The sequence below is a fragment of the Mesocricetus auratus genome, unplaced genomic scaffold (assembly GCF_017639785.1).
Source record: "Mesocricetus auratus isolate SY011 unplaced genomic scaffold, BCM_Maur_2.0 Super-Scaffold_100021, whole genome shotgun sequence".
Classification (NCBI taxonomy): domain Eukaryota; kingdom Metazoa; phylum Chordata; class Mammalia; order Rodentia; family Cricetidae; genus Mesocricetus; species Mesocricetus auratus.
The window spans coordinates 15,313,252-15,329,786 of NW_024429202.1; the positions used below are offsets into that span (position 1 = coordinate 15,313,252).

The following is a 16,535-nucleotide window of genomic DNA, read 5'->3' on the forward strand; positions in this document are numbered from 1 at the left end:
CCCCAGAGGTCTCCGGTCAGGCCAAGCCCGGCCACCCCACTCACAGCCTCTCGTTGTTCTCATCTGCGAAGTAGAGGAGCCGAGCCATGTGGAAAAGGAACTCAGTTGAGTACTGCAGCAGCAGCAAGATCAGGCCCAGGCGGCTCAGGCTGGGGGAAGAGATGAACCTTACCTTCTCTGCAAAATGCCTCAGGCTGCTGCTCCGTTCTCCACTTCTTTGGGGTGGAGTGGGGACAGGACAACTATGCCTTATCCTTTGTGACAGCTGAGCTGCTAAACCTTCAGGTAGTTTCTTGGACCTGCTTCAGCTAGGTTAGCTGCCCTCACTTGTCCCCACAATGAACCTGACTCATGCATAAAAGGGGGCCGAACTTAGTGGGTACACATATGAAGATATCCTGTTGTCTAACTTCCCACTATCTGAGGCAGCAGGACACTCCCCCTGTGGGGTGCTCAATACACACTGTTGGGGAGTAAACCTGTCACCATAACCTTTCTGCATGTGAGTTGTGAGCATTCAATATCAGAGCACAGCTGGAACAGCTGCCATGACCCTTGGCCTCTAGAGACAGGAAGCCAGAGCTTGAGATCTGGTGGACTCCAACACACACACACACACACACACACACACACACACACACACACACACACACCTGGACACCATAGTGAAGCTCTCAAAGGCTAGCCTACACAAAGAGCTTGGGTTCTACTCTGCACAAGGAAAGCCCAGTTACCAATGGCATAGCTCATTTATCAATGTACTGTCCATAAAAAAGATTCTCACGGTCTAACACAGGAACTCTTCCCACTTCTAGAACAACCATACAGCCCACTGCTCTCTATTTCATTACAAACCAAACCAAACCAAACTCTAGGGCTATACGCTCCAGCAGCATTCAGACACCATGTGTCAGGAGCCCAGTTTGTGGCTGCAAAGTCATAGTTCAAAGGGCAGCTTCAATGGAAGTCTTCCTTGGCTCTGCCTCAGGCCGAGGTGGCTAACGCTCTGGGTTCTCATGGCTGAGGGTGCGTCACACCTCAGAGCTCATCACATCTGTCTTTCCGACCAGGTGGAGAATGAACCACTGAAGGCAAGAGACTATTCCACCGCGTTCTGTACCCAAATTCTCAGCATGGCACTACTCAAACAGTTGGTGTCTACTAAATGCCTGCTAACTGAGGGATCATGTGGATAGACACAGGGGCAGAAAGGGTCACGGAAACGGGGCTGGCTTGGCTCTCACTCACTTTAAGAGGTACGCCCCGGCGATGTGGAGCAGGTACAGGCAAATGTACTGCAGCTGACGGGGGATTTCTTCCTGGAAAAGAGAGGGGCGGACAGTGAGCACGTCTATCCTCTGAATATGCAGACGCCTGAGGGGACGTGTGAGGGGAACACGGAAGCCCCAGGTCTCCCTACCCCCCACAGTCCCATGTCACACCGGAACCCCAATCACTGGGCTATGGACAAGGGGTGAGGCAGCGGCTTCAGGCCTGGTGCCAGAAGGCTGGTCTGGATTGGGATCTGGAAGAGGGTTTTCAGCACTACCCCGAGGAAAACTGGGGTATGGCAAGATCTTCTCTGTCCAGCATCTAGATTAGATTAGATTTTGCCAGTGGCCACACATCTGGTGGAGGAGTCAAGAGACTGACTGCTCTCTTGGGGGTCTGTGGAACTTCACAAGAGCTAACTCCATCTTTAGCCAACACGCCATGCCTCCAGAGAAAGGGAAAGGAGGGCCGTAGGAACGAGGGGCCTCCAGAGCGGGCAGGAGAAGGGCAGACTCACCTTCCGTACCTTCTGGAAGTAAAGCTCAGGTAGTGAGTGCAGCCAGTAGGCCAGCTGACACAAGTAGAAAAACTTCACCTGGAAGCTGCAGACAAGGGAGTTAAGCAACACACGTGGGACCAAGAACATCCCCGGGTACTTGACAAGAACACAGGGAAAGGCCTAAGCTGAGGCTGTGGGTGACCATCAGCGCCAGGAGCAAAGGAGGGAGGGAGGGAGGGAGGGAGGGGGAGGGAGGGGGGAGGGAGGAAGGGAGGGAGGGGGAGGGAGGGAGGGAGGGAGGGAGGGAGGGAGGGAGGGGGAGGGAGGGAGGGAGGGAGGGAGGGAGGGAGGGGGAGGGAGGGAAGGAGGGAGGGAGGGAGGGAGGGGGAGGGAGGGAGGGAGGGGGGAGGGAAGGAGGGGGAGGGAGGGGGAGGGAAGGAGGGGGGAGGGAGGGGGGGAAGAAAGGAAGGTAGGGAGACAGAGACCACCACACCCACAGTACCATGAATGATACCATTTAAAGGGCCACGGTAAGTCCACGAGAGGAAGTAACAGTGGGTTAGCACATCTTTTCAGCCCAGAGAAGGAAAAGCTGAGGAGGAAACTGATCACAGCACCCTGTGTGTGGCCATGGCAGCCACTGAATACAGTGACAGAGAGGCGCTGGGTTTTTAAGCTCCTCACCCTTTTCTATGGCTGCTCTGAGAGGCCTTAGGGACACAGGGTGGCCTCTGAAGGGAGACAGGCCCAGGTCTTGGCAGCATCACAAACAGGAACAGGAGTGGAAGATGTGCTATGAACTTACGGGGTCTCCAGTGAGACCCAAAGCCAGATGGAGAGTTCTGTTTGCATGTGTTGCACGCAGACTAGCTACCTCTATGGATGGAGCTAAAACCAATAAGGCCTCATCATGTGGAGATTCTCAAAGACAGACCTACTACTTGCAACCCCATGCTCCATGGGTTTAGGTGATGACCTGGTCCTCAAAGGCCTTAGAGAGTCACACGGATACTCACGAGAGGTACACATGTGGGTAATCTTCCCAGAGGCTCCTCAGGTTCGTTAAGTATCCTTCCTACAGTGGGCGAGAAGAGAAAAAAGCATTTAGAGATGTGGCCATGTGACCTGTTGGGGCCTGTGACTAGTTCAGGGATCAGGGATGCACCTGACCTCGATCAGCTACCAACAGGAACAAATAGCTTTTGGAAACAAAGGAACACAGTGTGTAGGACCTGCTGGCACCTGCCGAACTGTGAAGGGACATGCCATGCTCTGAGGTCTGGTGACTTGTGTCTGAAGATGGGCCTGACAGTAGCTACATCTATTGAAACAGCTTGCTAGTTTCCCAGTTTCCTCAGGCTCATATGTAAAGTGAAGCACTAACTTTATAGAGTTACTGTTGGAAATAAGTGTGAGTTTATGTGACAGTGTCTGGTGTGGTATCTGCCATATATACGTACACTCAAGGATTGCTTCCATATTAAAGGGGTAGATACACTAGAATTACAATACCCACTGGAGACTGAAACTTTTCACATCATTGTGATGGTTAATATTGACAGGTTCTAGAATCACCTACAAGACAGACCTCTGCTAGTGATGATGAAGAATTTTCTAAATTAGGCCAAGGAGGGAAGACTCATACTGTGGGTGTCACCACCATATTGGCTGAGGTCCCAGGCAGGAAAAAAAAAGGAGAAAGAGAACTGAGTACCAGCCAGCATTCACCTAGCTCTGCTTCCTAACTGGGTACACTGTGACCCTGACGCCCCTGGATGATGGACTCAAGCCGTAAGACCACAAGCCCTTCCCTCCCAAAGTTGCTTCATCACAGCAATAGGAATGCTAACTAAGACACTCTCCTCAGCCAAAGACCGGCATCACTCCTAAAGACAGCCAAGATGAATCTTTAATATAAGACACAGGAAAAGACAAGCAACGCCCAGCAAAAGTCCAATAAGAATGAGTGAATAAATGATGAATGTTTTCAACAATTCTTTTCTGAAGAAAAAGAGGGAAATGACGAAACAGATAGGCAAGATTTCCTGAGAGGAGGTTTGCCCAGTAGCCCCGCTGCAATCTGAGCTGGAGAATGGGAAAGTCCACAGAGTTGGGGACATACCTCAAAGGTGCTTTTTGCTAAAGCTACAAGCTGTAGTTCCAAGATCTGATCCACCTGTCCTCAAGTCACTAAAGCCCCACTCACCTACACCAGGCATTCTGAGTACTGTCCACAGGCCTGAAGCTACAACCCTGGGCCTCCAGGAGCACAGTGACCAGGTGAGCTACCTGGCAGATACCTGTATCAGATAGACATGGCAACCTAGATTGGAAGGAAGAGGTCTCACCCCAACCCTTACTGGCTCAACTATAATCTCTGCTCAACTCTACGTCCCCCTGCCTTGGGCACACAGGGAGGCCAGGAGTACGGGGCTCTGGACACTCGAATGGTGGTGTGTGGTAGCAGTGAGCTTTACCACACCTACACCGCTCCTCTCTGTCCCACTTTCCTTTGTGCCCTCAGGCACAGTGACATCCAATGAGCCACACTGCCTCATTCAAGGAAACCCTGAAGGGTGAGATGGTCCCTTAACAAGAAGAGCGGTACTTCCTGGACTCGCTGGCAGTGTGTGTGTGTGAGGGGGGTTGGCCAGGATCCGTGGCACCCCAGAGACCCAAGGCCAGGAACTTCTTGATTGGCCTCTTCACTTAGGAGACAGAGAGGTCAGAACTTTGAAGCCAACAAGCCAGAAAAACTCCTCAGAAAAATGCTGCCTGCTTGCAAATGTCCAGCCCACTGGGACTGGAGGAGGTGGAGCTGCGAGTCAAAGGAAAAGTGACTCACACTCTGAGGAGCCCTTTCCAGCCCTGTCTAGGCAGCTGTCTGAGGGAGGATAAAGGAGGGCTGGCTGCCTCCGAGTTCAGGCATGCCAAGGCATCTGAGTTCCAGGGTCACGTGCGTGCGACACAGCAAACGCTGTAACCCCTTCCAGCCCAAACCAGGGCCTCAACAGGTGGCTCGGGGGACATGTGAGTCACTTTGTTCTCTTCAGATTCTTGACATCTGCCCATTCGCGGCCTCAGCATGCTCGAGCAATCGCTCCTATTTCCCTCGCTGCCTTCCTTTCTGGTGACCAAACAGGAACCACCAAACTAGCAGAATTTAGACACAGCACAGCCAGCTGCTACCTAGACCCAGACATTTGCCTTAGGGTGTGCCAGGGACTGCACTACGGGTGCAGCAGTGGGCGTGGTGCCTGCTCTGGGTCAGACATGAAGACTGCACGCATGGAGCGCTAAAACACCGCTAACAGGCATGGTGTGGAAAAGGCAAGCGGGGAGGGTGTCCCGAGGAAGTGACACTCAGGGAGGAGGACAGACGGCAGGAAGGGACTGGCCATCTGATGTCCGTGGACAGAGCACTCCAGCCAAGGAGGAGGCCAGCAGAGCTGGAGGAGCAGTGCATGAGCATCGTCCACCGCTGATGTCACCAGCAAGGTCCCAGGTCCCAGGTCCCAGAAGCGAGGAAGAGAAAACAATTTCACTGCAGCTGTGAGGGGAACTTGTTGTAAGTGGGAGAACACATGATTTAGCTCATGCTTTAAAGAGATCCAGCTGGCGGAGCGGATAATGGGCTGAGTGCAGGGTCCAGAGTGGGAGCACACTCCTCAGGAAAGGAAGAAACAGCCATGCAGCCAGAAGGTGGAGGGGGCCCGCGTTATGTATCCTTTACTTAAGTGACAGCTGGAGCCAGAGGAGCTTCCCTGTGAGACTCTCCTCTGAGCTGAAAGAGAGAGCATCTCTGACCCTGCTAGGGATGCCGGGGGCCCACAGGACTTGGAAGAGTGGTACATGCAGAAAGCGGACCTGAGGATTTCAGAACTTTGAAGGCGGAGCAGCCAGGATCCGCTGACTTTGGGAAGTGAAGGAGAGGGAAGAATCGTGACAACTTTCCACTGCAACAGAAAACTGTGATTTGAAAACCAGGTGTTTCTGCTCCCTTTACAAAACAACTCCTCGGGGCTGGAGAGACGGTGCAGCAGCTAGGAACACTGACCGCTCTACCAGAGGACCTGGGTTCAATTCCCAGCACCTACGTGGTGGCTCACGACTGTCTGTCACTCCACTTCCAGGGGATCCAACACCCTCACCCAGACACACGCAGGCAAAACCCCGATGTATACAAAACAACATCTCAAATTCTCCATCGCCCTCCCTCCCATGCAGATGGCTGGGCTAAAGATGAGGTACAGGGAGTAAAACCTGCATGGAGTCCCAGTCTCCATGTCTTGCTGAGCGTGTTGAGTGGGGAATGGGCTTTCTAAGAGATGAAAGACCTGGGAATTTCCCCAAGAAGACCCTGGGTCTGGTCATGGCCAGGGTGGGACATCACAGTGAGGGTCCTCACGGTGAGGGTCTCAGAGATGAAGCACTGCTCCCCCCAAAAACGGTCCAGTGTCTTTGGTGTGCTGAGGCCTTTTGGCCTCAAGCAACTAAGGCCTCCAAGAGGTGGGCATGGATTCAGTGTCAGGAAGCTGGGAGAGGCCCGAGATCCCCTAAAGTCCACAGACTCACTACACAAGAGCAGCGGCCCCATTGCTGCAATGTAGCTCTGTCCCCTGGGAATAGGAATGTTGGGAGCCCCCTCTGAGAGGACGGAAGTCTTTGCTGTCTCATTTAAAATTCCTAGCGTGCTGCTCAGAAAGTCTTCTGAGATGAACTGATAATGGGAATAAAAGCAACACGCAAGAGGGACATGTTGCCTCCTGCTTTAAGTCAAGGCAGTCAGGCCTCGGTCAGCTCTGGAGTCAGGGTTCCTTGTGACAGGAGGGCCATCTCTGTCCGGGAGGGCACAGGGAGGCAGCAGAACAGCCAGGGATCTCTGAGCTCAGAGAGCTGATGTAATTTCTAAACTCCAGGCCTGCATTCCTGCTGGGCTGCTTATAGACCAAAGTTGCCCCCGAAGGACATGGCTGCTAATAGGACAGTGAAGTAGGCAGGGTCCCTTACAGTGAGCCCCAAAGGACAATCCAGAATCCTTATCCGGAGGGATTTTTGTTTCTGTAGCAAATGATCTGGTGTACAGAGGGTAATGCTGGCCTTTGTTAATTGGTTAGATGTGAAGTATACTCTTAAGACTTGTGTATGTACGGCTCCGTCCCTGGTGCAATGCTCAGGGCTGGGGCTTTGGAGAAGTCATCAGATTACGTGGCATCAATTGTGGTACTACTGGGTGGTGGCAGAGGCTAGGGGTAGGGCCTAGCTGGAGGAAGTAGGTCACTGGGACATGCTCTGAAGGGGGCACATTGACCCTGGCTTCTTCCTCTGTGTCTGCTTCCTGTTCACTGTGAGACAAAGGATCTCTTCCTCAGGCGCAAAGCAGTGGACTCAGTCACCACAGACAGGAGCACTGCTACTATGAGCCAGGGTAGGCCTTCCCTCCTTCCAGTGGTTTGTATCAGGTATTCTGTCTTAGCGACGCAAATAGAGCCAGACCTCCAAGTCCAAGCCATGCTTCCATGATTGCCATTTTGGGAGTCCGTGGCCGGGGACACACTGGAAAAACCGAGCTCGGGTGTCTTAAGTCAACATCAGGGGTATTGAATGAAGATGAATCTATCTTGTGGATGGGGATGTAGCTCACAGGGAAGAGCATTTCCCTAGCATGTTCAAGGCCAGTACTGGGCGGAAAGTTACCCCATGGGATGGCGTTTGAAGACAGGGCTGATATAAGAACACAGAGCTATGAAGATACCTGGTATCGTAATGCAGGTAAAAACCGTAACAAGCGCTTACTTTTGTAAAAGAGGACTCCATTCGGTGGGCATCTACACTACTTAATTGAGCCACTCCCTATAATACCAGGAGAGTGCAAAACGAGTTTCAATTCCAAGGCACTCGTCCCTAGCTCTTTTTCTCCCGTTACTGTCATTTCATGGGCACTGAAGGGCATGCTTGGTGACTCGGCTTTCACTCTTCAGCAGACCACTCACCGTTACGACCACGTAGAGGCACCATATCACCGAGCTGAGATGAAAGACGACCAGCTGTCCAGATTCATTGAACTTGCTGTGTTTGACCTTGGAGAGATGAAGCCGCTTGCTGATTTTCTGAAGAAGAGAGAAAGCTCTGCGTGTTAATACACCGGCATGGGGATCCCCAGAAGATTACATGCTCCCATTTCCCCTATACAAAAGAGTTAAGAGTTTGAACTCCTTACAACCTAAGCTGTTTAGCATAAGCCTACTGCCTGCCTATGGTGCTGAGGTCCAGGTCAGCACTTTGAGAAAGCAGTAGGTGCTAAGGTTGTTAGCTTCTTCGGAAAGAAAACATCTTCCAGTCATGCTGGGTTTGAAGGACCCCAAAGATATGCCCATGCTGTCTTCCAGGCAGCTTTCTCCCTTATAAATGGCTGCCCCGCATGTGAACTACAAAATTCCGAGAGAGGGGACAGAAACAGAGTGATGAGGGGGTCTAGCCTCTAGGGCCAATCAGAGGATCTGTGTTAGTGGACAGAACGAATCAGAGCTGTGGTTTTCTTCAAGGTAAGGCTCACCATCTTAATGGACCACCCAACTTCTGCCCTCAGAGTCCAAACTCATCACTTACGTCTAAGATGTACTCTTGTACCACAGCATGCAAGATGACGGTGATGAAGACGTAGAACAAGATGGTGACCAGGTCCTTTGGGCCGTAGTGGTAGTGGACTGTCTCGCTGTCTGTGGGGTAAAAGGGATCTTGTCAGCATCCTGTCAGCATCCCCCGGGTGAGGAGATGCCCTGAGACTCCAAAGGGGAGAGAGATGGAAGACACAGCAATCTCTCAGTGCTCCCATCTGCTGCACCCCGGGTTCAGAGGAAAGCTTCTGCCCCAGCAGTCTGCCTTATCTCTGGACTGGGAAGCCCAGAGCGTGACGTCTGCATGGCTCTTGGGTACTGGCAGAAGGGCACCGCAGCCCATCACTGCCGGGCCATGTGTCTTTGGGTAAATGACTAACCTCTCTGGGCTCAATTTCCTCCCCTATGTCATAGTCCTGTCCTTTACTTCCTGCGTCACTGCGAGGCAACTGTCTAAGTTCTCTTTCAGTGCTCAGGCTTCTATGTCTGAAGTAAGGATAAGAGCTCCTGTACCACGGGGTTTTATATTCATACATATATCTATATCTATATATATGTAAAAGATGGACTCATGTTAAGTACTGTGTGATGATTCTGCAACCTGACTGAATTTAGAATCGCCATGGAAACGTACTTCTGGATCTATCCCTGAAGGTATTCCCAGAAATGTTTAGCTGAAGAGGGAAGACCGTGCCTGCATGAAGATGGTAACGCCCCCCATGCAACTGAATAAAAGAGGAGAGTGGGCTGAGCAAGCCCATCTGTTTCCTAACTGTGACACAGCGTTAGCAGCTGCTACAAACTCCTATACCATGCCCTCCCCACCATGATAGGATGGACCCTCAAACCGTGAGCTCAAATGGACCCTCTCTGCTCTAACCTGCTCTTATCAGGTATTTCATCACCACCATGAGAAACGTACTTAATACAGTAAGTGTGGCACGTGTGTGTGTGTGTGTGTGTGTGTGTGTGTGTGTGTGCACATGTGTAGTGTAGGGGGTGTGTGTTTGGTACATATTGGCTATTACTTCTGCTGCTGGGCTTCTGTGAGGGTTAAAAAAGACAAGGACTGGGGTGTCAGTGAGGAGGCCTAGGCAATCTATGGGGCCTTTGGTAGTTGACCAGTATTTATTCCTGGCATACAAATGGACATTGGGTGCCCATCCCTCAATGAGAGATGCACTCTCACCCTGGACTCTTGGGGGGAGGTTCTAGGCCCTGTCCTGGATGAAATGACAGACTATGGATAACCCCATGGAAGAACTCACCCTCCCTGGGGAAAGGAGGGGGTATTGGGTGGGTGGTGGGAGGGGGTGGGAAGAGGGGAGGGAAAGGGAGAGGGACATGAGATTAACATGTGAAGAAACCTTGTTTCTAATTTGAATTTAAATTTAAAAATAAAATTTTTTAATATAAAAAAAAAGACAAGGATTTGTAGCATAGTACCTAAAATCACAGCAGGCTTCTAGCAAATGGTGGATTATTATATAAAAAATAATTAAGTTATGTAAAAGAATTGTCTGGTTTTACAGATAGGGTCTTATTATGTAGGCCTCTACCCTGTGGCAATCCTCCTGCCTCAGCCTCCTGACCACAGTGTTGCCATGCCAGCTGAGAAAGGACGGCTTACAGTCTTGCTCCAGTGAGGCTGGCGGGCACACGCCTGCCTGGGGCTCCAGCTCTGCGACTGCCCTCCCCTGCAGACGTGCTGGCTGCCCTTCCAGCTGTGCGGCTGAGCCTGAGTCACACACGGATGAGTCATCTCTGCTGGGATGCATTTACCAGAAGGCAGGCCAGGGTCAGTCTGTTTCACGGTGGCCAGAGAAAGAAGCAATTTTGAACTGGGTCACTGTGGGAGTTCCTGCTAACTTCAGCCACCCTGGACTGGGAGAACGTGACAAGAGGGCAGAGTCTAGGACAGAGACAAGATCTAGAAATCTCACACTTTCCTTTTCCATCTCCCTCCACCTCTCTACAAATACCTATGTCATGAAAGGCATTGGGCTAGCATTAAGTCTCTGCCCTTGGGGGTCAGATCCAACTGGGGGTTGGAAAACGGAAGTTGCACTATAAACAGGCCCACCGCCAAGAGGCAGGCAGAGGCTACAGTAGGCAAGGGTGGACTATGGCTACTGGGCACGTACTGGGTCTTATTGGCTAGGAAGACCAGGAAGTCATGGAAATCTGGGTCCAGGCACATTGTACGGGCATTCCAGGCCCAGGGATTAAGAAAGGTGCTCAAAATCGGGTGAATGACAGGGCTACCATGGCCAGCCTAGGAGCCACTCAAGTGGTGTGCTCTCTATGCTGAAGGAAGTGGAGAAGCAGCCAAGTACCTGAATTAAAGAGCCAAGTGCTGGGATTTGTATTACAGAAAATGTCCCGAGCAGCAGTGAACAACATCAAGCCCACAAGTAGGGACAGTGTTGGGAAGCCACCCCAGGATCCAATCCGGTAGGAGGAGAGACAGGTAGGGCAGAGAAAGGCAGCCAAGGATGGAGGCAAGTGTTAATCCACCCAACAGGGAAGAAGCCACAGAGGAGAAGGGGAGGGAGGGAGAAAGGAGGGAGGTAGGAAGGGAAGTGCAGAGAGAGAGAGAGAGAGAGAGAGAGAGAGAGAGAGAGAGAGAGAGAGATCATCTCTTCTGCCACTGTAGGACTAGGTTCTGTTTCCCTTCTTGCCTCCTTCATAAATGAGGGACAAGGGAGACAAAACTAGGGCATATTTTGGAACTATATTAGAACGAGGCATGTACAAAGTTTCACCATCAAAGTCACCATTAGGGAAACCGGGGCCCACATCCAACCAAATAAGCGTAGTCTAAAATTAGTGAAATAAGAGCAGGGTGGTGGTATATGCATGCTTGCAGTCCTAGGAAATGGTGTCCGACATCACGGAGCATCAGGGAAATGCACATGAGAATGGCCTTCCCACTAGGAAAGCTACAATTAAAGAAAATAAAACATCTTGCTGGGGATGTGAAGAAATTGGAACCATGTGCTTCGTTGGTGGGAATGTAACTCAGAGTAGCCACTTCAGACAACTGTATGGAAGTTCCTCAGAAAGCTTAAAATAATAATTAGCATAGGGTCCCAGCATGACTGTTGAGTATAAATTCAAAAGAATTGAAAACAGGATTTCAGGGCTGCAGAGATGGCTCACTTGGCAGAGTATTTCTGGCATATGGACTTGAGTGCTACCCTCAGAACCTACATGCATAGCCAGGCATGGTGGCATGTGCTTGTAATCCCAGTGCCAGGGAGGAACAAAGGGCCAGATTCCTAGGTCAGCCAATCCAACCCATTTGGCAAGTTCCATGCTAACAGCAGACTTTGTCTCAAGCTCCTGAGGAAGGATATCCAAAGCCGACCTCTGACCCCAAGGCACGCTGATAAGCACCCACCCAAATACATACATACCCATCCACACACAAAGAAGACAACACTAGAAATACCATACAAAATCAGGGGATAAAAAGTAAATAGGAAACATGAAGGAAATCTAATTCAGACACATGTTCTACCCCCACTCTGAGATTTCTTAATGCATATATGCAAATATTCCCCAACGAAAAGACATCAGTAACATTTGCATGTACATGTGCAAAGTGGTATTCAGGACAGCAAAAAAAAAAAGTAGAAGGAATTCAAGGGTCCATCAATGGATGAATAGACTGACAAAATGTGGCGTGCGCACACCCTGAAATATTTCTCAGCCTTCAAAGAAAGGAAATACAGACACATGCTTTAACACTGACATTACATCAAGTGAAAGAAGCCAGTCACAAGATGGTAAGACATATTGGATCCCCAGGGTGCAGGCTCCCTAGGACTGTCAAATTCTTACAGACAAAAAGGAGAATGGCAGTCACTTGGGACAGAAAGAGAAAAAAAAGGGAGAAGTTGCTCAGTGGCTATCGGTTCAGATTATTTGACATGTTTGTGTAGATTGGTTGAAAAACTATGACGTACTTAACGCCTAACCGCAACCTTAACGTTACTAACCATTTTACTTAAAAATAGTTAAGATGAGAGGTCTTGTTGTGTTTTGCCACAATTAAAACATTATAGAATGGCAGTGGCTTAAGTGGACCCAGTCTGAGGTCAAGGGAAACCCACAGAGGGCTTTATAGACCACGGTGAGCTCTGTGGACTTCCTTAAGGCAGCAGGATGCCCAAGAAGACTGACAAAGATTTATTTCTGGCCATACAGTCACAAGGGTGTCAGGGAGGTAGCCGTCAGTGGGTAGCTATGGGTGTCCAGACAGTGGGACATGGACAGGGGCTCTGCTCTAGGATGGAACAATGGGACAGACAAAGCATGATGATCTGGCTGCAGGAACAAGTCTCAAGTCCTTTCGAGACTTTACCTGTGTTCTGCAGCCCTCATTTACCTCTGCATTCTTCAAGGAGCACCGTGCTGTGTAACAGACCCTTGGAGTCATCTTAGGAGGTGGGCAAGAAATGTCCACATCTTGCAGGGATGTGGACATTTCTTAGCTCTCCAAGTTTCTAGAGCCTCAGTCCAGCCTCTAAATGCTACTTCAAGGTCAACCCCACCTCATGCTATCCTTGGCTCCATCACCAACAATAAGTTGCTCCTTTGAGTCATCCTCCTACAATCTTAAGGAACAACATCACACCCAGGTTCTCTAGTGGTACACTGAGGCATATATCACCTCTGCACTTCCTTCCTTATCTACTTCCTGTTTGATTAGAGGAAGGAAAACAAATAGATTCCTATTTTCTATAGAGCCACGGAAACTGGAACTTTGCTTCAACAAACTCATACCTGATTTTTTTTTAAAGTATTTTAAAAAGAGTTGCTTACTAACACATCTAAAACAGCTTCTGGGGCTGGAGATGGCTCTGAGGTTAAGAGGACTTGCTGCGCATTTTAAGGACCCAGGTTCGGTTCCAAGAGCCCACACATGGTGGCTAATAACCATCTCTAACTCCCGTTCTAGAGGACCCAATGGCGCCCTATGTGGCCTGTGTGGGTACTGCACATGCATGGCACATAAACATGCAGGCAAGTACTCATACACATAAAATTTTAAAAATGAATCTTTAAAAAAAAAAGAACTGTTTAAAAGAAATCACACTGCTCTTATTACCCAAGTTAGACTGGTCCTTGTAGGCCACTGCTCACATGATGGACAGTGTTGCCAGTGACTTACTGTATGTTTCTAGAAGGGAAATGTCTTTAAGCTATTAAATCAGTGAAATGAATGGCCAAGAGTCACAGCCAAATGTCTCCAGGGCCCAGCAGGCCAAGGGGTCCTGGTGTGTTAAGTGCATACTCCCTGTATGGAGACCTCCTGCAGGAACTGGCCAATGTTGTGCATTTCAACCAAGAAATATGCTCATACCTAATGTTCTTTCCACATCACCATCTTGGCCTGTCTGTCACATGTCTACTTTGAGAAAGAAACACGTTCACAAAAGCCACATCCTTTCATCATTGTAAAGAGAAACACACAGTTAAATGTGGCTAAATGAATGGTGAATGGTGGACACTGTCTGTTTCAGGGGTTCAGGAGGGAGGAGTAGAGAGAGGAGAACTGAGGGTTATTAGGGTGGGGACGACAGGGGAGGCTGCTTCTTTCCCACTGTGGTCACAGGAGAGGCGCAGCCCAGTGTAGACCAATTCCTGTTCTTTTAAAGCAGAGAAGTCATCAGATTTTACAGCCCTGGAGGCTAATTCAAAAACTTTAGACACTGCATGGGTCAACAGTAAATAAGCCAAAGAAAACATATCTACAGGAAAACTCCAACCACAAGCCACCAGTTTGTAACCTGTGGCCTGGCTGACCCCAGACCCCTTCCCAATACCGACATTCTATGGGTTTCTGTGCTGACTGTTCCCACATTACTTGAGATCTCTTCCGTTATATATAAATCCAGAATATGGCCATGAGAAAAATTACAGTGAACAAAATCAAGGGCAAATGGGGCTGGGGATGTGGGTCAGAGGTTGAGTATAGATGCTTGAGTCCCAGTGATGCTGAAGGAGAAAAAAAGGGAGGGGCATGTGGTGGGAGAGAAGGAGAGACAGACAGACAGACACGCACACACACACACACACACACACACACACACACACACACACACACACACACACGGCATTAAGAAAGGAAAGGAAAGGCATTAAATAACCACCTGGGGCAAATGTTTTCAGTTCTCAGACACATGGTTCATCTTTCCAGAATGCAAAAAGCTCCTGGAACTTAGATGAAAAGATCAAATGGGCAAAGTGTACGAACAGACAGTTCACAGAAAAAGGTAACACAGACAGCTCCTATGCATTGGAAATGATGCTCAGCTTTACCCAGAAGAGAAATCTAAATTAAAACCACACTGAGATACCACTTCAACCTGATCAGATGGGCAAAAATTCCAAGCCTAACAATACAGCCCTGCTGAGGCTGTGGGGAAATGTCTGTCTTACCCAGCACTGCTGGGAGTGTAAAATACTACCATCTTCATGCAGGGTCATTTGGCTATTTCTGTTAAGGTTACAAAGGCACTGGCCCTTTGATAAACAATTTCACTTCTGGGGACTCACCCTTTGGTTAGCACTTGCCCCATAGTAGGCATGACACATGCCCCCGATTATAAACCAGAACTCTGCTCCCAAGAGTACAACACTGCGATGTTTTCATCTATAGGAAACCGGTACATAGGGTGTTCCCCGTGAGACTAGAAATACTGTACAAAATCACTTTCAGAGAATAAAAGGTAAATGCAAAACATAACCATAATGTCTAGTTCAGACACGGGTCCCCTCCTGGAATTTCTTAATACATGCCTGCAAATATTCCTCAGTTCGAAGACACAGAAAACGTGAAACACTCTGGCCCCAACCTGAACGCATCAAGGTTGCTAAAGAAAGAAAGAGCAGCAAAGGCTACACTTGGAGGTGTCCTTGCAAAGCGACAAGGTGACATCCTTTTCACATTGCTTTATCTCACTGTTTCATAAAGGCCATGCGTGACAGAGTCCAAAGCTCATTTCCAGAGCCGTGTCTCTCTGACTCAGTTACCTGCGTAGACAGTGAGAATAAAGCAAACTTCCTGCTGGACCCGATGGGGCATGCCTGCCAGCTCAGCCCTGGGAGACAGAGGGAGGAGGAACAAAGGAATTCAGGGCCCACGTGGGACAAGAGACCTCGCCTCCATCCTGTCCAGCAATAAATAAAATAGGTGGGATGGATCAGGAGGTAAAGTTGAGAACTGACTCCTGCAAGTAGTACTCCGAGCTCTACACATGCAACACAGCACCCTCCCCGGCAACAAATAAATAAATAAAACGTCAGGGCTGATGGGATAGCGCAGTGGTTAGAGCTCGTGCCGCTCTTGCAGAACTCCAGTGTTTGGTTCCCACACCCACACCAGATGGTTCACAACCACCTGAAACTCCAGCTCCAGGGGATCTGACACCCTCTGCTGGACTTCCTGGGCACCTGCACTCACATGCACACACACACACACACACACACACACACACACCCTACCTCTCACATATCCACATAATTAAATGTTAAAAAAATTAAAATAAAACAAAACTATCCTTTACCACTGAGTTCTAAGAATAAAATAGACAAGTAACTTATAAAACTGTAAAGTGCTGTGTGAATAGATGGCACTATTATCACTATTTCCCACAGAAAGAAAGATGAGCAGAACAGTCCTATGTACTCATTTAGAATAAATACCACAAATAGCAATTATAAGCCCTTTATTAGCAAGGCACTATACTGAGCACGTCTAGTAAATGACATCATGTATGCCTCACTCTAATCCCGAGTATTATCCGTTTACTGACATGGCAGCTGCGGCTCAGAGGCAACAGGAATTGTACTCAAATGATCTGGAGCTAGAGTGGGCCACGGCCATCGAAGCCGGAGGCCAAACCCATCCTCTCTCTCCTCACTAGGTCTGCTTACCGACTGCCCTTCAAATGCCAGAGGTACAGCACATTCCTTAAGTCTCGAAGGCTTAATCTACTCCCTGAGATGGCAGGAGAGAGAAGGTTCTAGAATATACACAGGGACACGCAGGATTCTGACCTTCACTCAGGTTTCAGCATTTCTGACCTCCCAACATGGAAGGCGGAAGATGATGTCATTGATATATTAATTATAAG

At 49.3% G+C, this 16,535-nt stretch overlaps 1 protein-coding gene across 1 annotated transcript in view; it reads right to left on the bottom strand.

Moving 5' to 3' along the window:
* Tram2 (translocation associated membrane protein 2) overlaps positions 1 to 16,535 on the bottom strand; it is a 75,427-nt gene that overhangs the window by 8,150 nt on the left and 50,742 nt on the right. The window contains exons 3-8 of the mRNA XM_005072278.4: positions 8,381 to 8,490; positions 7,765 to 7,881; positions 2,788 to 2,846; positions 1,790 to 1,874; positions 1,249 to 1,319; positions 45 to 149 (exon numbers count right to left, since the gene is read on the bottom strand). Coding sequence (XP_005072335.1) covers positions 45 to 149; positions 1,249 to 1,319; positions 1,790 to 1,874; positions 2,788 to 2,846; positions 7,765 to 7,881; positions 8,381 to 8,490 — 547 coding nt within the window. The remainder of the gene's footprint in view (positions 1 to 44; positions 150 to 1,248; positions 1,320 to 1,789; positions 1,875 to 2,787; positions 2,847 to 7,764; positions 7,882 to 8,380; positions 8,491 to 16,535) is intronic.